The sequence below is a fragment of the Anoplophora glabripennis genome, unplaced genomic scaffold, assembly GCF_000390285.2.
Source record: "Anoplophora glabripennis isolate ALB-LARVAE unplaced genomic scaffold, Agla_2.0 scaffold579, whole genome shotgun sequence".
Taxonomy (NCBI): domain Eukaryota; kingdom Metazoa; phylum Arthropoda; class Insecta; order Coleoptera; family Cerambycidae; genus Anoplophora; species Anoplophora glabripennis.
In genome coordinates, this window is record NW_019416775.1 from 283,310 (window position 1) to 306,361 (window position 23,052).

Consider the following 23,052-nt stretch of genomic DNA (forward strand, 5'->3'; position numbering starts at 1 on the left):
AAATAATAACTAAAAAAAAAGCGTTTGTAAAACATGCGTTTGCTGTTATTCTAACCCCACATTTTAAGAATTATTTTCACGTACTTATAAATAAAAGTAAACAATTTTATATGTAGGACTAAGCAAGTAAGTGTTATAAGAATATTTACATGTGGAGTTATATATAAAAAAGTTAGTATTTTCGTAGATTTCAGTACCTAAAACCTTGATGGTTTGATCGTTTTTTGCACCTGTTTATTCCTTTTACTGCGGCGTTTTTGAAAATACTCAGGTGGCATGACATAACATTCCTATTATTTGATAAGGCGCCCTTAAGCAGTACTTTTTAAGATAAGCATGGTAAATTATCATTTTATTTATTTTATCCACACAATGCTACAACACATCAACACAACATTCAAATGTCCTAAAATATTAAAAATTTAATTTTAGAAGTTAAGGCAGCTGTATTGTCATTATGTTCCACTAAGGCTCAGTACTTTGAGTCTCGGTAAAGCCTTGATTAACTAATCAGGCGATTAGACTGTGAATATACAACTGTAAAATAAATCCGTATATATACAGTCCAATCATGTGATTACTTAACCAGGGTTTAACTAAGACTCAAAGTACCGGGCCTAAATATGAACTACGTTACTAGATGAGGTCTGTAAATTTAGCACCCAAGGTATCAATTTTTTTATCAATAATTCAGTGTTCTTAGTACCTCGTTAGTGCTCTTTAGTTTTTCAATTATTTTCATTAATGCGTCTCTAATTTCAGAATTCTTTTTTCTTTTATTTGAATGTCTCCAATATGTTCAGAATCGAAATAAAATTTATGTAATTTGTTAGTGCTTCTTAATACTTCGATTGTTTTCATTAGTGCTTATTTACCTTTCCAGTGATGGAAGTCATATAATATTTCATGTAATTTTAAGGATGGAGATTCAAACATAACACAGCCAGGCCCGGCCTGGCTCTTTCAGAGGCCGTCGGGAAAAATCGAAATCGGGGCCTATTTGGTTTTGTCTGTTATTAGGGTGCATATAATAAATCTTTACCTGAAAAAAGCGTGCAGATACTACAACTAGAAACCTATAATTTTTTAAAACTTTTCTTGTTTGTGCAGGATATAGTGAGTAATGTGTCACTATTGGATGATTATTCCCCCTACAACTTCGTTTACTTGCGCAAATTCAAATGAACATAAGATAAAATATAAATATACTTATGTGATAACGTTGGTGAGCGCCCGCCATCCAATTATTGAAAATTAAAATGTGAAAGTGGAAACTTGGAAAGCAAAATTTTTCAAGTCAAATTCAGTTAAAAAATAAAAGCGAATGTGCCCACATGGCCATATATAAATTATATTGAGGGTTGCTTTCGCTGTACAGCAAGAAATAAACGCTCTCTCAACGGTAATAATAAAGAATTTTATTGAAAACTAAATTTGTGGAAAAAGACGTGTTGACGGTGGTTTGAGGGTTTGCTGGAGAGCCTAGTGTGGATTCGGTCGTAGGTATCTGGGTACGCGTCTGGTTGCCGGCGCCAGTAGACCCTTCTTGGAACGCCGGTTCGTCCGGCGGCGGCGGCGTCCTGCGGTGCTCTTGACGTCGTGCTTAAAAATGGGTCACTTGCGAACATGTGTACCCACACACCCCCCTGCCAGTATGGATGCCATCACGGAACTTGCAGTCGGTCAGGGAAACGGACCCTTCTACCGGACCTAGTGGTAATTACCTTGGGTGTGGTTGGCACAGATAATGGGGCAGAAATTGATGGAAGGCTATTGTTCTCGTTCCTGGTATCTGTCCCATCATTCAAACAATACGCTGGTTTGACTCTGTCTATGGACACTTTAACTTCGCGACCACGCACTAACACCGTGAATGTTTTGTCGTCACGATCAATTACTGTAAACGGACCATCATATGGGTTCTGTAGTTGAGTTTTAACGCCGTCCGCACGCACAAAAACGTCGCTGTTGCTAAGTCTTTAAAAACGAATGGCGTCTTGTCGACATGGCGTTTAACTCCGGCTGGACGTAAGCTTTCCATATGACGTCTGAGATCCTTCACAAAATTCGCTTCGGTGCTGAGCTCTTCGTTTGTCCTGCGGGAATGAAGAAATTCTCCGGGTAGGCGTAGATGTTGTCCGTACACCATCTCGGCCGCGGTAGTTTGAATGTCTTCTTTCCATGCTGCACGTATTCCCAATAGCACAGTGGGAAGAATACTAGTCCATCGCTCGTTTTGGTGGCATTTTATCGCTGCCTTTAATTGGCGGTGAAAACGCTCTACTATGCCATTTGCTGCTGGGTGATATGCGGTGGTTCGGAGATGAGTCGTACCTAGTAAACTATTCAGGCGTCTGAATAGGTGCGATTCGAACTGTCGACCCTGATCCGTCGTTATTCGCAAGGGTGATCCAAATCTGTATATCCAATTCGCATATAAAGCGCGAGCTACAGTTTCTGCCTCCTGGTTCTCTAGCGGGATTGCTTCTGGCCATCTGGTGAAGCGGTCTACGCAGGTTAAGCAGTAGCGGTAGCCCTCGGATGGCGGCATCACGACGATATCCACATGGATATGTTCAAATCTCGTTGACGAAGGTTGAAACGAACCTGTCGGAGAAGTCACGTGTCGTGTTACTTTTGCGCGTTGGCATTCGACGCAGCAACGTGCCCATCGTCTGCTATCACGCTTTATTGACGGCCAGACGAAACGTTGCGTAAGGAGCTTGACTGTGGCGTTAATACCGGGATGCGAAAGACGATGCATAGAGTCAAACACTACTCTACGAAATGGCTTGGTGATAAACGGCCGGGCCACGTCCGTAGATACGTCACAAAATACAGTCGCGTTCGTGTCGGGTATTTTGATACGCTTTAGTGTGAGGCCGTGTTGTCCGTCGACGTACTCCTTGATTTCGTCGTCATTTTGTTGCGATGCTGCGAGTGCCTCATAGTCTAAAGTCGCGCGTATTTCGTTTACCCTGGACAAGGCATCCGCTACAACGTTCTCGCGACCAGCCATGTGACGAATGTCTGTCGTAAACTGGCCAATGAAGTCTAGATAGCGGAATTGTCGCGGTGTACACTGACTCGACTTTTTCGCGAAGGCAAACGTGAGAGGCTTATGATCGGTGTAAATCGTAAATGTTCTTGCCTCGACCATATGCCGGAAGTATTTAACTGCTTCGTAAATCGCAAGAAGTTCGCGGTCGTAAGCAGCGTATTTGCACTGAGCTGGGTTAAGTTTTTTCGAGAAATACCCTAGCGGTTCCCAATCGTCCTCAACTTTTTGTTGCACTACGGCACCAATTGCAAAGTCAGAAGCGTCACACACTAGAGCAATTTGCGTATTTTCGCCGGGGTGCGCGAGTAGAGCTGCCTGTGCTAAGCTTTCTTTAGCCGCCACGAAAGCACTTTTCGCGTTTTCTGTCCAATTTATGGGTGCTTTCCCTTTCACATCCCCTTTAAGCAGGTCATTCAGTGGCGCCTGGGTACCTGCTGCGTTGGGTACGAACCGTCGGTAAAAGTTAAGGGCGCCAAGGAATTGTCGTAATTGCTTTATTGTCGTAGGCAGCGGGTAGTCTTTTATTGCCTCGACCTTTTCGGGAAGCGGCCGTGTGCCCTCACTTGACACCAGATAACCGAGGAATTTCACTTTGCTTTGTCCGAACACGCACTTTGTGGAGTTAATTACGACGCCGTACTGCCGCAGTCGCTGGAACAGTGTTTCCAGGTGACGCAGGTGTTCCTCTTCAGACGATGAAGCTACAAGGATGTCGTCGATGTACGCGTAGCAGAAATCTAAGTCGCGTAAAACTTCGTCGATGAAGCGTTGGAAGGTTTGAGCTGCATTGCGTAACCCAAAGGTCATATGCGTGAACTCAAATAACCCGAAAGGTGTGGTGATCGCCGTCTTAGGAATGTCTTCTTCCGCGACGGGGATTTGGTGAAAAGCGCGAATCAGGTCGATGGTCGAAAATAATTTCCTACCTCGAAGTGATTGTGCAAAGTCCTGAATATGTCGCACAGGATATAGGTCTGGACGCGTTCGTGCGTTAAGCCTACGATAATCGCCACATGGTCGCCATTCTTCACCCTTTTTTGGCACGAGGTGTAAGGGTGACGCCCACGCACTGCTCGAAGGACGGGCGATACCTAATTTTAGCATATCGTCGAATTCCTTTTTCGCTGCTCGCAATTTGTCTGGCGCTAATCTACGCGGCTTCTCAGCGACGGGGGAACCAGGTGTTGTTTCGATGTAGTGCCTGGTTTGGTGTTGTACAGCCGCAGAAGGAGCTGCAGAACGCGTAATGTCCGAATACTGCTTGAGTAGGCGATGAAACACGGATTCCCCGGAAATCCTTCTCACTGAGGGTGTCGTAGTATGCGCGAGTTGGCCTGGAGACGTAATTTGCGTTGATTCGTCAAGCAATCTTGTTGCGCACGTCCACCAGTAGTCCATAAAAAGATAAAAAGTCTGCACCAATTATCGGTTTAGAGACATTGGCGACGACAAATTGCCATGTAAAACAGCGACGCAACCGGAGGTTTAATGTCATTGTCACTGTGCCATACGTAGCAATTGAGGTACCATTTGCCGCGAAAAGTTCGTACGTCGATTTCGATCGCGACGATTTCACTAGTGCACGCGGATATACACAAAGATCAGCACCCGTATCGATGAGAAACTGGACCTTGGAGTACGTATCCGTAACGTACAAACGGCGCGGAATCGGCGGGCACGGGTCGCTGTTCGCCATCACCGACTGCCCGTCTCGTTTCCCGGACGATACGTGCACGGATCGCGGCACACGCGAGCGCGGTCACCAAAACGTTGGTGATACCAGCATTGACCACTGTCACTGTCACGGCTTCGCGATCGGTCGCCATTGCCAGCGACATATCCACTAACTGTTGCTCAATGCGTTTCAGTCTGTCGTCTTCCGAACGGGTATAATTTTCGAAGTAGTTTTCTTATTTGAGGCTCATGTTGCTTGCTGCGTTGCACGAAATAAAAACCACTCTAACTGCACAAAATCGCGTACTTTCACTGAAAGGATCCCGTCGGGGTCACCACTTGAGGGTTGCTTTCGCTGTACCGCAAGAAATAAACGCTCTCTCAACGGTAATAATAAAGAATTTTATTGAAAACCAAATTTGTGGAAAAAGACGTGTTGACGGTTTGGGCACGCGTCTGGTTGCCGGCGTCGGCGCCAGTAAACCCTTCTTGGAACGCCGGTTCGTCCGGCGGCGTCCTGCGGCGCTCTTGACGTTGTGCTTAAAAATGGGTCACTTGCGAACATGTGTACCCACAATATAAATAAATTGTGATTATGAACCTTATATACCAACAATTAATATACATCACAGAATAATCTGTTATTATGATATAAATTTTACATTATGAGCTGATTTATGACCGGATTGAGCAAAAAATATGTTATGAAACAGATCCAAATACATATTAATTATATAGTATAAAATTACAAATTATAGATTTACCATATACTTATCTATTTATATTAAGGACAAGTTTCTCTAATACTACACTAACTTTGTCCAACGGGCAACAAATCATTAATAATTAATAATTCAATTAACTTAACTTAAACTAAAAAAAAAAATGATTCCAACTGAATTGGTTGACAATTATTTATTGAGAAAATGCACTGTAGGGAAAAATTTTTATATCTCGAGTACCTAGAATATGGGAGAGTTTGTCTTCAGAGGCAGCATATAAATAGCTTCTGTCATGTCTGCCGAGTTTGTTGTGCGAGTGAGACAGAATCAATTCTTTGAACAATTACTTTAAATCATTATTACGTATTTCATTTGTTTTAATTTTAATTGTTGTAATAACATGAAGAAACACTTAGTTTGTTTCGCTTTTAATTTCTCATATTATCAAGACATAGTGTTCGTTAAATCGATTTTTCTCGAAAACGGATAGAGATACCGAAATGAAACTAGAGTAGATAATTAATGAAAAAATGATTGCTCTTTCAGGTTTTTAATCAAGTTTCATGTTAGACATACAGGGTAAAAAGTTATTAACTATATTTTCGGTAAAATTGGTCGTATGTAGCGCCCTCTGTGAGCAACGATGAAATTGCAACACGCATCTTATTCGTCGCTTAAAAAATATAGATTCACAATTTTCAAGTTCCTAACCTACATATTTTCAGAATAATCGCAAAAAAACGATTTAAAATTTTAACTTTCAACATCCTGTATTTCCGAAACTATCAACTTTCGGATAAGGCATGTTGGCGCCAATGGTCACCATTTCACGTGTAGTATCTTCAGATTTCGATTTTCCCATTGTTAATGAATCACCCTGTATATTTATTTCTCTCTTTCCTGTAGGTACACTGTTTATAGAGGTATAGGGCAAAATAATAAAATTTGTGTTATTTTTTTGACCTGAGAAAATCCCATTTCTAAAGATTCAATTTTCATTTTTATGTTTTTCTTTTTTCTTTTCAATTTACGTTGGCTATATTTCAAGAATTTAAAAAAAAATTTCTTATACATTTGGCGCCTCGTTAGTCGTTTGGGGGCCTATTTTCGAAAATAAGTCGGGTTTTGCCGACTTCCCGACTTGACCAGACCGGGCCTGAACACAGCAGGCAAATATATTCCTATTTTCAATAAAAAGCCCCTATAAAAATTAGGCTGCTAATATATTTGTCATAACTCGTACTATTATAAATCATAACTCATACTATTATAAATTCTGGATGTAACTAGATTTTTAATAGGTTTGGCTCACATACTCTTTATTTTGACCTTGAGGTGCATTATTCTGTCCATTCTTAACAAAATACGCTATATTTAAAAATTAAAAGTAGTGAAACCATATGATTGTTCAAACCCTAGTTTTTTCAACTATGCAAGTCACATGGCTTTAGATATAAAGTAAAAGTTTTAAATATACAGGGTGTCCCATAATTAGTGTGCAATACTTTAGCAGTAGATTCTACGATCAAAAATAAAATTATTTTTTCCTATAAGCAAGTATTCCTAAGAGAGCTACGCCCCTCCAAAAGGGGCCTCAGGAGATCATATTTTTCAAAATATTTCCAAAACCAGTTAACGTATCATTATGAATTTTGGTATGTTGGACACTCAATGAATGTTCTAACGAACTACACGAAAACTGTTTAAAAATTTTAGTGAGGGGTCTCAGGCAAGGGTGCTCACGGGTAAAATGCTCCTCCAATTTTTTGCATGTCAGTATTTTCAAATTTAGACATCAAACTATGATAGATATGAGTTTTTCACAAAAAAGTGTACTCTTGATTTACTTTGATAATATGCTTAGTTTTCGAGAAAAATCGATTTTAAAGTTTTATTGTATAATCTCAAGAATAGAAAAGGATTACATGAATAGTCATGAAAACAAACGTTTGTTTACTTGAATTAATTTGACAGATTATTAAACTCAAATTTTTGCTTTCACTTTACGGTGCTGATTAATCTAAAGAAAAAATTAAAAATGCAAAATTTTTACAATCGCGAGCTAGCAGACATTCATTTTGTGTATGGATTTTGTAATAAGAGAGCATTAGCGGCACAAAGGGAATACCAACCGCGATACCCAAATCGGAGGCAACCTGGACGTAGAATATTTTCTACGGTACATAGACGATTAACAGAAAATGGATTGTTTAAAAAAGTACTTTTTTTGTGAAAGACTCATATCTATTATAGTTTGATGTTTAAATTTGAAAATGTTGTCATGCAAAAAATTGGGGGCGCATTTTATCCATGAGCCCCCTTGCCTGAGACACCCCCTGACTCAAATTTTTAAACAGTTTTCGTGTAGTTCGTTAGAACATTCATTGAGTGTCCAACATACCAAAATTCATAATGATACGTTAACTGGTTTTGGAAATACATAATTTGAAAAATATGATCTGAGGCCTCTTTTAGGGGGGCACAGCTCCCTTAGGAAGCATTTTCCGACGCTTGTTTATAGGAAAAAATAATCTTATTTTTGATTGAAGAATCTACTGCTAAAGTATTGCACACTAATTATGGGACATCCTGTATAGTGGCCAACAGAACTAAGTATTAAGGTTTTTAAAATTATTTTTTAGGTGAAAAATACATAGCAATTTTTTTATTTTGTAGCTGAAGCCTTATTTGCTCCTGAACAAAGCATTGAATTTCATACTACATTGGAAAATGTTTACAAAGAAACATCACTACGTGTTTTGGACTTACTCAAAAATAAATACAAATTATATGAACATTTGCAGTCTTTGAGAAGATACTTACTTTTAGGACAAGGAGATTTTATAAGGCATCTATTAGAATTGCTGGCGTAAGTAAAATTTATTTTGTATAAAATTGATTTTGTATATAGAGGATGTCCAGAAATATAAGCAAAAAAAACAAGAAATTATTTTATTAAAAAATAATGGTATAATTTCCTATGACACTTTCTCAAAATAAATATAAGGGCCCTTTAAGCCCTTTAGGTAAGGTGATGTCTGGCATCATCCTTTGAGGAGGATTATTTCCCTTTCATGAGCTTTGTCCTTCATTAAAGCAAGCGTCCTCCTATATCCTACTTTTGAGCAACAACATCCCCCTGTAGGGAAACTTGGAATTCTCTTTCAAAGGCTTGTTGGCATTTAGATACAATTTGATTTAGATTCTTATATATTTTTTTATAATTTTACATCTATTTATAATTTTTATAAATTAACAAGCAATACATACAGGGTGTCCCACCGGGAATTGCGTTGATCGATATTTCTAGGAAAGTACTGCTCCAAAAAGTTTGAAAATTTGACATGAACTTCATTATTTTAAATGGGACACCCTATATATTATTACATTTTTGTATTCTACGTGAAATTTGGGGGTCACTTTATTAATATTCCCTATAAATTTTTTTATACATTTTGAGATATTAATTTTTAAAGAAAAAATTTGACAGATTCAAGGGTCCGCGGTAGGGTTTCTGATTTCTCGGCCTATTTTTTTTCTCGGGTCTCGAGAATTCTCGACTAGGAATTCTCGAATTCTCGAGAAATTTCTAAAACTTAAAAAAGTCATAATTTTGGTATTGCAATGCGAAATATAAACATGCTATTATACTTAACAATCATCATTAACATTTATTATTTATTCAGTAATTTTATTAATTACTTATGTTTCTACTTCTACTAACAAAACTAAATTAAACTTTGAGTTTCTTCTTAAAAACCTTTAACTTGTTTTTTTATTNAATTGATTTTGTATATAGAGGATGTCCAGAAATATAAGCAAAAAAAACAAGAAATTATTTTATTAAAAAATAATGGTATAATTTCCTATGACACTTTCTCAAAATAAATATAAGGACCCTTTAAGCCCTTTAGGTAAGGTGATGTCTGGCATCATCCTTTGAGGAGGATTATTTCCCTTTCATGAGCTTTGTCCTTCATTAAAGCAAGCGTCCTCCTATATCCTACTTTTGAGCAACAACATCCCCCTGTAGGGAAACTTGGAATTCTCTTTCAAAGGCTTGTTGGCATTTAGATACAATTTGATTTAGATTCTTATATATTTTTTTATAATTTTACATCTATTTATAATTTTTATAAATTAACAAGCAATACATACAGGTGTCCCACCGGGAATTGCGTCGATCGATATTTCTAGGAAAGTACTGCTCCAAAGAGTTTGAAAATTTGACATGAACTTCATTATTTTAACCTATACACCCTATATATTATTACATTTTTGTATTCTACGTGAAATTTGGGGGTCACTTTATTAATATTCCCTATAAATTTTTTTATACATTTTGAGATATTAATTTTTAAAGAAAAAATTTGAGATTCAAGGGTCCGCGGTAGGGTTTCTGATTTCTCGGCCTATTTTTTTTCTCGGGTCTCGAGAATTCTCGACTAGGAATTCTCGGGAATTCTCGAATTCTCGAGAAATTTGTAAAACTTAAAAAAGTCATAATTTTGGTATTGCAATGCGAAATATAAACATGCTATTATACTTAACAATCATCATTAACATTTATTATTTATTCAGTATTTTTATTAATTACTTATGTTTCTACTTCTACTAACAAAACTAAATTAAACTTTGAGTTTCTTCTTAAAAACCTTTAACTTGTTTTTTTAAACAACTTCATTATNTGGACTGACGAGTCAACATTTACCAGAGATGGCATATTTAATTATCATAATGACCATACGTGGGCACCTGTGAATCCTCATGCTGTCAGGCCCTCCAATAATCAATACAGATTCAAAGTTAACGTATGGATGGGTATAATTGGAAATTACGTTCTTAGACCAATTATACTAGAAAATACATTAAATGCAGAGGCATTTCTTGATCTTCTTCAGAACGAACTGCATAATATATTAGAAGAGGTTCCTTTAAATTTTCGGATTAATTCCTGGCTTCAAATGGATGGTTGCCCTGCACATAACAGCAGGGAGATTCGCGCATGGCTAAATGAGCATTATGAAGATAGATGGATAGGACGCTTTGGTACAGTTAGGTGGCCTCCTCGAAGTCCTGATCTAACTCCGTTAGACTTCTTTTGGTGGGGTAGATTAAAATCTTTGGTATATGAAGTACCAATTGAAACTCGAGAACAGCTCGAACAAAGGATTTTTGCTTGTTGGGAGCTACTTCGACAGCAAAATGGAGAAGTGCGTCGCACAGTTGCTTCCGTGCGGAGAAGGTGCGCTTTATGTATCCGTCAAGGGGGAGGTTACATCGAAAATTATTAAGTCATTGTAAATATGTTACTAAGTTATAAATAATTTTTTCAACAATTTTGTTACTTTAATTTAAAAAAGCAGTCTTAAAATAAAAATAAAGTACTATAAAGTTTGTGTATTTTCGATTTTTACGGTGTTTATTACCTTTGCCCTTGATATTGTTGCCAAAAAAAAATAGTAAACTCAAAAGTTGATATATCGTTGAAGAGCTTACTAAATACAGTAGTTTTTGCTGAAGAAAAAACACGTCCTCATTAACAAATTTTTGGCGTTATCACCAATAAGGAGATACCACTAATTTTGCTCATTTCACAATTATTACATTTAACTTTTTACAGCACCTGGTATAGAAGATTTTTTAAACACTCATATATGCTCGTCTTGTAGTAAATTTAACGCTCTTTCCGACGGTATGTCTAAATTTGATGTGGTTGTAAGAATAACAGAGATATTTTTGTTTTTATAAAAAAAGGCACAAAATTTTTTGAAATCATAAAATATTAAATAAAAGAGCAACTATCAACTTTCCAAAAAAATCTTATAGTACTTTTTTGTTGAAAATTACTTGTATAATAATCCCCTGAAGTTTGGCTATCAGCACCCGTTACACCTTGTATATATATATATATATATCAATGTCCGATATGTCAAAATACAACTAAATCTAAATCCTTACGTAATTGGAAAAAAGGCAGAAATGCCTGAAAGAGGTCTAACAATTATTACAAGATGTCTTATTTTCTTAATAAAAAAAACATCATTAGGTTTTTTAATATTATCTCGCCTATTATTAGAGATGGACCCAACAAACCTTATATGACTATGCTCGACAAGGAACGTTCTATCCAAATATGTAAAAATGTACAGGGTGTTCCATTTAAATTAACAAAGTTAACATCCGCGGCCTTTTTGTTTGAACTTTATTTGTTTTTCTACTATCATTTTCGAAAACTTAATAAAAAATCGTGCAACTTTTGTATTTCACATTTTTGTATAACTCTTAAAACAAAAAAGTTAAAGGGGGGGGTCAAAATATAGTGAATCACCCTGTACATTAAAAAAAAAGAATCATCAAAGTAAACTAAAGCCTTAAAAACTTAAAATAAATAAATCATGAGCTGGTAGAGAAACCACTTTAACCGCTCAGTTATTTGTCGAGAAACGAATTGAACGCTTGAACGAAAGGAACTCCAGTCAAGAACTTAAGACGCGCGTGATTTTTATATTTCTCGATTTCTCGATTTCTCGATTTCTCGACACTTTTTTCTCGTCTCGAGTAAGGCCATATTTCCCGGGAATTCTCGCTTCGAGAAGTCTCGACCAAAAACCCTAGTCCGCGGAGATGCTAGTAACTCTTTTCAAGAGAGTGATGTCAAGTGGATTTTTGATACCCGTAAAGGGCATAAGTAACACTACATTATGGTATACCAACAAATTAAAACATTTAATACTAGGCGTTTCATTTTTGCTGTTACATTTGATAACTTCAAACAAATGTAACTTTGTTAACTTAAATGGAATACCCTACTCTGTCATATGCAGATTAAAATTTGCTTTTAAGCCATATAATTTAACAACTAACTTGACAAATGTCAGTAGTAGTACTAGTGAAAGGGGCCGTCTCAGCCTGGCAAGTAGGTCACATGTGGGCCCTTTTTGCCTGCCCCACCGTCCCATCACCTGTCCACTCTCTGCCTCTGACCCTCCTCGAAGCTACCAGACGCCCTAATGAACGCTAGGATTTTGGTCCATGGAAGGTCCCTCACCTCAACCCCTTGCAGCTCTACCGTACCAATGACTATATATATGTCTTAACCTCCCAAAGGCTACACAGTATCCCAGAAGTTGGACAGGGGTGTTCTCCCCTACTCCACATTTCGGGCATAAAGGGTCCTATTTTTCCTATTAAAACTTGACAAATTCCAAGTTATTTTAATTGTTTTGGAGTGTTTCTGGTCATGGCCAATTTGACAACAGGTCTGATAACGAGAGTGTCCAAAAAATAGAAAATTGCAAATATCTCTAAACATAGTACGGCAACCCTAACAACGCTTATATGGCTTGAAAGGAAATTTTAATCTGCATACAACAGAGTAAAAAAATACAGGGTGTTCCATTTAAGTTAACAAAGTTATAGCTGTTTGAAGTTATCAAAATATAACAGAAAAAACGAAACACTTAGTATTAAATGTTTTGATTTGTTAGTATACCATAATTTAGCGTTACCTATGCCCTTTACAGGTACCAAAAATCTGTTTGATATCACGCTCCTGAAAAGAGTTACTATCATCTCCACAGACCCTTGCATCTCTGTCAATTTTTTTCTTTAAAAATTAATATTTCAAAATCTATAACTCCTAAGTATAGGGAATATTTAATAAAGTGACCCTTAAATTTCACGTAGAATACAAAAATGCAATAATATATAGGGTGTCCCATTTAAAATAACAAAGTTGAAGTCGACTTTCGGTATAACTGGAAGTGCTGAAGAGTTCTAGATATTTTAGTTGTGTTCGCCTTTGGGACATTGCTACGTTGCCAAATTTTCAAATTTTTCAGTTCAGTACTATCGTAGTTATAGATCGACGCAGTTCCCGGTGGGACACCCTGTATATAAAATATTAATAGACTCATTATTAATTTGTAATTAGCCTCCTTGAAATTTTGTAATTTGTTTTTTGCTACTTTATTAAAGTTTATAAAATTGTAAAAAATGTTGTTTTGCTAGTGTAGTTAATGATTTCAAGTATTTTGAAGAAAATTAAGAATCCAGTGGCAACAAACCTATTAACGAATTCTTAAAAAAATAATTGATAGTTGCTAAAATATACAGGATGGAAATGGCCTTATGTAGTTTTAAGTGAACCTGAGAAACAATAACTAATTGAAATACGAAAATATAATTTCTTGAGGAATTCTAGTCACCTTACTTTATGGTTGGGAAATGACGGGCTTTACTTTAAGGGTAACTTCCTTGGATGAAAATTTACTAATTTAGATCAAGTAGGTACTGTTTTACTTCATAAAAATTTCGAACCTTGAAAAAAAATGTTTTATTTAATTTTTTTGAGATAATTCCACAGCATTTAAAGATATTTCAGTTAATTTGGTATAATGGGGTTTTTGGGGTAGGTGAAGGTTAGGTAGGCTTATTTTTCACCTAAAATCTAGAGATTGCTAAAGAATACAACAGACTGTGTCTTTTCTTTGCATTTTTATTGTTAGTAGGAATTTTGAGAAAATTGAGATGTTTTATGATACTTTACTCTATTTCTACTGTAAAAAAGCTAAACCTATTGGATATAAAATATCTCGTTATAGAAAAATATGGATTTCAATAAAACATAATTTAACGAGATTCAGCCTTTAGGATGTAGTTCTCCAACAATATTTAGAGATCTATACCTCAGTAGGCCTTGACTTTTAAATAGAGGTAAATAAATTTGATCATAAAAAAGATAAACAAAAATACAAATTTAACAAAAACTAGGACAAAAATATATTTCAGGTATTTCTTGAAACCTCTATGCTTTAGTTATGAAATAAGCCGTCTTTGACTACACCAGAAAGTTGCTTATGCTAAATTTCATTAAAATATCTAAAAAAGTAATCTTTAAAAAATAGTATAGAATTTTTTTGTGGGCCCGTAACTTTCAAGCATAATTGTATTGACATAACTTGATCTTAATCAGTTTATTTTCGTTCAAGGAAGCTACCTTTGAAGTATGACCCATTTATTCTCGCAGGTTCTGTATACCAAAAAATTTAAGTATTATACTGCATTATTTTGCCAGGGCAAATAATATTTTTATAATTTAACATAAAGATACCTAAGTTAAGTTTAAGTGATTATCATATTTCAGTCCAGAATTGAATAAGCCAGCTGAAAACATCTATGGCCATACATTGACCGCCATTTTAGAGTCTGCTATAAGAGTTACAAATGCACAGTATGAAGATGAGGACACTCTAAAGCGTTTAAATGTTAGTTTTATGAGTCACTCCTCAGGAGATATGGGTTGGGATGTATTCAGTTTAGTTTATATCGTTGATGGACCAATTGGAACTATATTTCAACAAACTATGCCAACGTATCAAAGTTTATTTGGAGCTTTGTGGAAAGCAAAGAGAATGGAATTTGCACTTGCCAATATGAGACGGCAACAAATTTCTATGGCAAAACTCTTTAGAAGGATTAAAGGTGAGTATGAAAGATAAAATCTGTAAACAGTAAATCAGTGTTTGAAGAATTTCTCACGTTATTTAAAAATGTTCAAATACATATATCTATTTTAATTTTTAAATTCATATACTTTGACATACAATCAGTTATCATGGATCAGTTATAGAGAAAGAAATATATAATAACCATGCTTAATGACAAGGGAGTTAAACATTGTGGTGTATTGAAAACTAAGCAATGTGGCAACATTGCAAATGTTTACTTCTAACAAACATAAAAATAGCTCTGGTATTAGTATTATGCATTATTCTCTCATAATGTGCTATCCTCTTATTATTTTTTTTAATATCGTATGGACCTAATTCTAGTAATATTTTTTTGTGATTTCATAGAAAAACAACCTGTTTTTTTATTTAGTATGTGTTTAGAGCACTATGTTTAGAATAACAATTGACTTTTTTGGCTTCACCCACAGAAACATAAAGACAAAAAAGAAACCACTGTTGTATCAAACTGAATAAGAATAAACAATGAATTGAAACAATGGTTATTTTAACGTGATTCAATAGAACTTTTTCTCGGACTTACATTGGGGTAAGGTTTGATAGATTCATCTTTAATAAGAAGGGAGACATGGCCACGAGTGTGTTCTCTCTTTTTAAGGGCCATAACGGAGCACCATACCGCATATATATTTTTTTTATTCCAGAGAGCCTCTAATAAACACGCCGCTTATTAATTTTTTTTATCCATCATGCACTGTATGAGGTGTGTGGTGCGAGGTTCCCAAAAATACTAAGCTCCAGTTTTCTGTGCAAGGCTTTGGTCCAAAGTCTAGTGTGGTGCTAAGTGGGGTGTTTCATTATGGCTATATGCATTTAATTCAATGGTTATATTTGGTATGAGGGTACGATACTTGGAGCGGTGCTATGTGCGGTGCTTCGTTATGGCCGCCTACATTGAGGTTACAGCAGACTTTTTTGGCTATATTTCCCTTATTATTAGATACAAAGCTATGAAAACTAATGTTTCTATAATACTAAAGCAGCATTCTATACAAATATATAAAAATTAAACATGATATTCGATTATTTTTCCAGGTACTTTTTTAAATAACAAAATAATTTCCTAAAACTTTGGTCCATGTCCATTTTTTTAAAGTGTAAAAATGCGAGGCATATCCTCAAAGTAAAATAACAATTTTAAGAAATCAAAACAACAGTATATTTATCAAAAATTTACATATTCAGAAAGGTATATCAAACACTATCTTTCGAGGTAGTCTCCTTCAATCTCAATGCACTTCATGAGCCGAGGGATGAGCTTTCTGATACCTTCGTCAAAAAAATTGCCCACCGTTTTTTGGACACATTGTTTCACAGCACTGTATAGAAAACCTTTTTCTACCTATAAACATCTTCAAAGAAATGATGAAAATCAGAAGGTGCCAGGTCAGGACTGTGAGCGGGGTGGTTGATGATGTTCCAACCGAATTAATCCAAGAGTTGCTTTGTGGCGTTGGCTGTGTGGGGACGTGCATTGGCATGCAACAAGCACACCCCTTCGTTAATATAACCCTTCTTTTGTTCTGTACCACCTTCGTAGTGTTTTCAGGGTTTCACAGTCATGTGCAGCATTAATTGTTTCCTCTTGGGGCAAAAAGTCAATGAGGAGAATCCCTTTACAGACTTAAAACACAGTTGCCATGATTTTTCGGGCTGAAACAAAAGTTTTAAATTTTTTGGTTGATGGTGAAGACAGATGTCGCCACTGCATTGATCATCTTTATGTCTCAGTAGGCCACCCATGTTTCGTCGCCTGTCACAATACAGTCAAGTTCACCTTCCAGTTTGAAGTGCTTGAGAAATTCCCATAATTCTGTTAATCTATGAGCTGTTTTGGTACCCACCTCACACAATTTTCGATAACCAAGTGTTTCAGTAATAATTTGTCAACTTCTTTGTTCCTCATAAACATTCATTCTGCCAGCTTTATACTCATGACACCACTTGTACACGTTAGTATGATTCATCACACCATCTTCATAAACAATTTTGATTGCATTAAAAATCTGAAACAGCGCCTTTCCCTTTGCAAGAAGAAACTGTTTTACGCTCCTCAGGATTCGGCATAGCGGCACTCACTTTAATGCACCATTACAACAACAGTTCTCAAATCACAAACTAGCACGCGTTCTGCTCCCAACACCTTGGCTTTGAATACAGTTTTGCCAATATTGTTAAAAACAAAAGCTGCAGAGCATCATAGTCTTAGTACTCCTACTTTGTGGATACACCTCATAATAGAGCTTTTTAGTAGTGACGTCACATACACCAAATAATAGGCAACCCCATAGTGCACATTGTCATGAAAAATTTTCAATATCGATTTTCGACCTTTAAATTTATATAACAATATTGACTTTTATAGTAATTAATAAATTAAAATTATATTAATGTTACTGAGCATGCGCATTAAGAGATAATTTCATGTAAGCGAGTAGCCTCGTATGTCTCTAATAAACTACTTGAAGAAAAAAACACTCGACAAACACACTAACATAATACAACACCAAGAAAAACTATAAAGATACTTAGTAGAACTAGAAAATACCGTGATTAAACAAAACAAGAGAAAATACGCTAATAATAACAGCAATAACATCTCCACAAGATCTCACCTGCGGATGAGGCTATTCGTTCCGAGCATGAGCTTTAGGAATAACACAGCTAATGGGAATATTCTTTTATATCGGTTTTTATAAGTTTTAAGCATATTAATGTATCTGTTTTACGAAACACTTGTTCGTTGTTCTTAAATGCTTCCAAATCCTGCTAAAAATAAATTAATTTGAAGTTGTTCATTTTTAAAGTATCTATGTAAATAATACAAAAGGGTCAGATTCGGTTTGTACAATTTCAACTATGACAATTTGTTGCGGGTTGCCTAAATATGTGACGTCACACTAAATGAGTCTATAGAAATAAGAGAGATAGAATGTTATCTGAATATTCCTTGTACGTCATTATTTCATGATTACTGATTCGAGTATTGCGTCATTTCTTTTTCTTGTTCTTCAACTTTTATTTCTAATCTAAAACATTTCTCCCGATTTTGCAAAATGTACAATCTTGCACAATGGATTTCAACTTGAATAATAAATTAAACATATACTTTTCATCCAAATACTATTTCATGTTTTAATTAGTGCTGGCAAAAACCGGAAAAAAGTGAAACCGGTTAACCAGGTTCCGTAAAAACCGATTTCAGATAAAACCGGTTAGTCGAATAACCCGTTACTCGAATCGCCAAAACCGGATATCTGAAAATCGGTGCTTCGTAAAACTGACGAGATATACGATGTTATTCACATATTCACATATTTTAAATTTTAAAGTGAAATCTAATGTTAAAAGTTAAAATGTTAAAACAGTTAAAACAGTTGCACTTGTTACTGTGAATCTTCAATTTATTATTTATATAAATGGATTTGGTCGTTTGGTGTATGTGGGTGTGGGTGACTGTTTTTTTTTATCAGTCTGTGTCTGTGTCCCAGGATAAAATATAAAAATAAATTGTATTTCCCTTAATAGTTCAACCCTTCAGATATGTATGTACTATGTAGTTTGTGTCAATAACTAAGACTATATTATGGTGTTATGTAGTTATTGGCTATAAAGAAAGAATCCGATTATTCGGATGTTTGAAGAGATTATCGAATAATCGATTATTTGAATAATCTGATATTTGAAGAATCGAATAACCGGTTTTCGGGTTTCGTAAAAATCCGAATTATCTGAAATTGGTTAACCGACTATCCAAAAAACCGATTTCAGTTGCCAGCACTAGTTTGAATGTATTAGGGTTAGTATTGAAAATTTCAACTTTTTTTAGGGATTACTGTAATAATAGATACATATCTTTTTTGTAGAACTGAAACCTGTAATGCATATTATACATATATTAACAAGCAAAATGATCCATTTCTTGCATCAAACACAGTACTATTTTCTGTTTGAAGTTTTGGAATGTTCTTGGGCTGAAATGCAAAATCAGGTTAATAAAGCTGAATGTTTAGATGATATTATTGTGGCTCATACAGTATTTCTAAGTTCCATCCAAAGAGGAGTTCTCTTAGATGAAAATTCAAGAGTAAGTCGTAAAATACTTTTAATTAATTATTTTTGATATAATTATATTTAAGCCAGGTTGAAAAGTGTCTTATAAAAATATAATAACTGATATGAGGTAAATTTATATCACACGTGGTATTTGAAGCCAAACTTTTTGTAACTTTATTAGTCATATTTCTTATTTCATACTTAGTGTTACATATCGCTAAGAATTTGTGAGTAGTAATGATAAATGATTAAAACTTATTTATCCTAAATTAAAAATACTTCTAACTTGGAATTGGTCTATATGCAATGATGTGTTACAGTAAAAATTTCGAGAAAAAAGTAATATTGGCAATTATAATAAACATGAAAAACTATTATTTTGTATTGCAAGCAACAATTTTATTATAAATGTAATTTCTTCATTTCATATGTTCATAAACAAATACTAAGTAGGTTACATTTCATTGTTATTTTATATCACTGAAAAGTGTTTATTCAGTTGGTCAATAATAATGAAAAAATGTACGTCATGCCTCCTAACTTTTTTGTTAGTATGGTAAACTAGGGTTAAAAATAATTAGAACAGTTAACTGTTTAACCATTAACAATTTGTTTTTAGCAATTGTTTTCTCATCTGATATCAATTTATAATTTTGTTGTAAATTTGGAGGCGCACCAAGAAGCATTATATCAAGCCGCGTTAGATGAACATAATGCTTATATGAAGTATTACAGTAAAGTGAATGGAGAAAGTGGTTTTGGTACAACAACTGAAGGAGAAGTAGCAGCTAAAGCTCGAGTAGCAAGCTTTCGCCAGTTTTTAAATACAACGAAATTAAAAATTAAAACATCTGCCCAGACATATGATGTAATTGTTAAGAACTTTTTAGAACTCTTGTCAAAAAGTATGAATATGAATTTGCGTTTGTTGAGTGTAAGATTAAGTTTTAATAACTTTTATAATGTTGCATGACCAAGTATTGATAACATTTCTGGTACTTCCCTCATCTTGGATAGTGAGATTTACTCTGTAGGTCCAAACACTTATGAGAATAATTCGGAAACTTTCATTGATTGTAAAACTTCAAAGAGTTGTAATAAAATTACTTGCTGTTCATCACCTAGTTGCATATCAACTGATACTACAAACATTAGTAACTCAAGGTCTGTTATTTCCTCGAAATATGGAAGTGTGGTTTCATTATTAGACAATAATAAAAAGAAACGTAAGCATATCTGATGTTGTGTTGGATGAAAGGTGTACCATGTAATTATTTAGCACCTCTCCCACATAAGAGATGGTTTTATTTATATTAATGTTGTAGGTATTAGCATTATAATCATGGATATATTCTCATTAGGTTTTTACATAAATCTGAAAATTCCTTTAATTTTTTTTCTATGGATTTAAATAATAGTATTATACATGGTGATTTACAAATGGCGACCAAAAATGAATCCTTGTATTCTTTGGTAAATTTTAAGAGGAGTCTTTCCTACAAAGTTTTTATCTAGGATGCTTTGTTAAAAAGATACAGGGTGTTAAACTTCAAAAAATATTTTTTTAAATAATTTAAAAACTAGTCAGTGAAATAATTTGAAATTGGGCACATTGTCCAAAATTTGAGGGTTTTTCCTAAAATGTACATGCTCCAGTAGCGGAGGTACAGGGTATCGGCATATTTTTCTAAATAAAATAGTACACCACTGCTTTATAGTATATTTTCAGATTCGTCTTTCAATTTTCTACAAATTAGTCTTATATTTTTCGAAAAAAGACTGATTTTAAAAACTTAAAAAACCAACTGAAAACACTTACTTAAATGACATGACTTGACTAATCATTCGATTATTTATTTGAGTAAAGAAATTAATAACACTAGTCATCATTTTAATGATTTTATTTGAGTAAATGCTCAAAAATAACTCCATTTCCACGAAAACAGACGCGACATCTTTTTAGTAACAAAAATGTAAATTGTTCGAAATTTATTGTTGCTTAAATCTTATGAAAAGCACTATTTATTCTTTCTTCTAACTGCTCAGCAGCCTACTATGTAATTTTGAACCGCATTTTATTCGAATATCAAAGTGTCTTCAGTTCATTTTTTCGGAAAACATAGAGTAGTAATTTGTAGAAAATTGAAAGACGAATCTGAAAATATCATGGTTGTTACCGTAAAGCAGTGGCGTACTATTTTATTTAGAAAAATATGCTACGGATACCCTGTATCTCCACCACTGGAGCATGTTAATTTTAGGAAAAGCCCTCAGATTTTGGAAAATGTTTACATAAATACATGTGCTCAATTTCAAATTATTTCACTTAGTAGTTATTAAATTATTTAAAAAACTTAAAAATAGTTTTTGAAGTTTAACCCCCTGTATCTTTTTAACGAAGCGTCCTAGATAAATACTTAATGGGAAAGATTCCCCTTAAAATTCACCAAAGGATATGAGGTTTCATTTTTGGTCACCATTTGTGAATCACCTGTATATAAGAAAGTGTTTATTAATTCAGCATATTCACACTTGAGATAAATAATGTACCTAATGTAACCTAATGTACACTTGTAGAAAGGCAATACAATACAATGCCTTGTCTAATTTTTAATTTTTGACTTGATTTGAATACATTGTTACAATTACACCAATCAATTAATAGTTAATTACAATGAATGTAATTTCAAATTACCTTAGTAACATTCTAATATACAAAATATTGCTTAGAAAAGTATGGCAGTGATTTATACTGTGTACTGCATTGTTTATTGTAAATTAACTTACATGATAATATGGGGTGCAAGTAATTTCTAAAAATGTAGATAGTACGATATTACACCTTTCATCCAAATATTTTGTTGTTTATATGTCTCAATGTATTATATTAAAATAATCTAATTGTTATGGCCATTCATATAAGACTGTTATATTTTTCGTTATTATTATTACTTACCATTTAATAATGCCATTACAAAATTTATTGAAACTAGAAGTTTGTGATTAAAAATATGATATTTTCTAAGTGTTAATTATTGTTTGTTTTGTATAACATAGATTTATTATAGTAACTCAAATATACATACAACAATAACATCGTAATGATAAATTAGCATTGGTACAATGTTAATATTTAAATTAATATAATGTTTTTTTGTAAATCTTTTACCTTTTTATTGATAATAAAATTTTGGTAAAATATTGACCTATTTTTTTAATATTCTACTTTAGCATTTGGTAATTATATTTTCTAACTCTTGTGTAGACATGCACAGGAAAGATGCAAGGCATATCCATAAAGAGCACTCTATTTTTTTTAAATCGAAGCTGCAGTATCTGAGTATTTTTCGGCATTATGTTGAACCGTGAGCTGTTTTGGTATCCATCCCATATACAATTTTCGATAAACAAGTGTTTCAGTAATGATTTCATGCAGAAGTGATTGGAGATTTGTAGAAACACTGTGTTCATCTCGTCCAAGGTCAAACGATGGTCACCATGAAGCATTTCTTCGATCTTCACCATCTCATCAGTCACAATTGAGGGAGACCCAGTCCTTTGTTCATCATGAGCATTCTACCAGCTTTATACTTACTACACCACTTGTACACATTAGTACAATTACATCATTCCCATAAACAGTTTTTATTTTGTTAAAAACCTGAAATGGCGCCTTTCCTTTTGCAAGAAGAAACCGGATATGCTCACCTCGCAGCTGGCGGAATTCAAAATAACAGTACTCTTTTTCAACACTCCACTACAACAACAGTTCTCAACTGACTGAGACAAATGAGCGTGATCTGCTCTCAACACCTTGCACTGTTGCCAACTTTGTCGAAAACAAAAACCACGGCATCAGAGTCTCTATACTCTTACTTTGTGGATATGCCTCATAGTTGGGGTTTCAGTGACTGAGGTTACCGAGTGCGTGAGTTAAATTAGGAGTTTTAGCTAAATCTTTTAACTTTTTATTTATTTGTTATTTTACCATTACACCATTTACCAT

At 34.5% G+C, this 23,052-nt stretch overlaps 1 protein-coding gene across 1 annotated transcript in view; it reads left to right on the plus strand.

The window, feature by feature from the left end:
- LOC108910645 (gamma-tubulin complex component 3 homolog) overlaps window positions 1–20,574 on the plus strand; it is a 34,884-nt gene extending 14,310 nt beyond the window's left edge. Inside the window, exons 7-10 of the mRNA XM_018715334.1 lie at window positions 8,134–8,326; window positions 14,606–14,943; window positions 18,857–19,077; window positions 19,666–20,574. Of these exons, the coding sequence (XP_018570850.1) occupies window positions 8,134–8,326; window positions 14,606–14,943; window positions 18,857–19,077; window positions 19,666–20,019 (1,106 nt within the window). The 3' untranslated portion in view covers window positions 20,020–20,574. The remainder of the gene's footprint in view (window positions 1–8,133; window positions 8,327–14,605; window positions 14,944–18,856; window positions 19,078–19,665) is intronic.
- The last annotated feature ends 2,478 nt before the right edge of the window (window positions 20,575–23,052 follow it).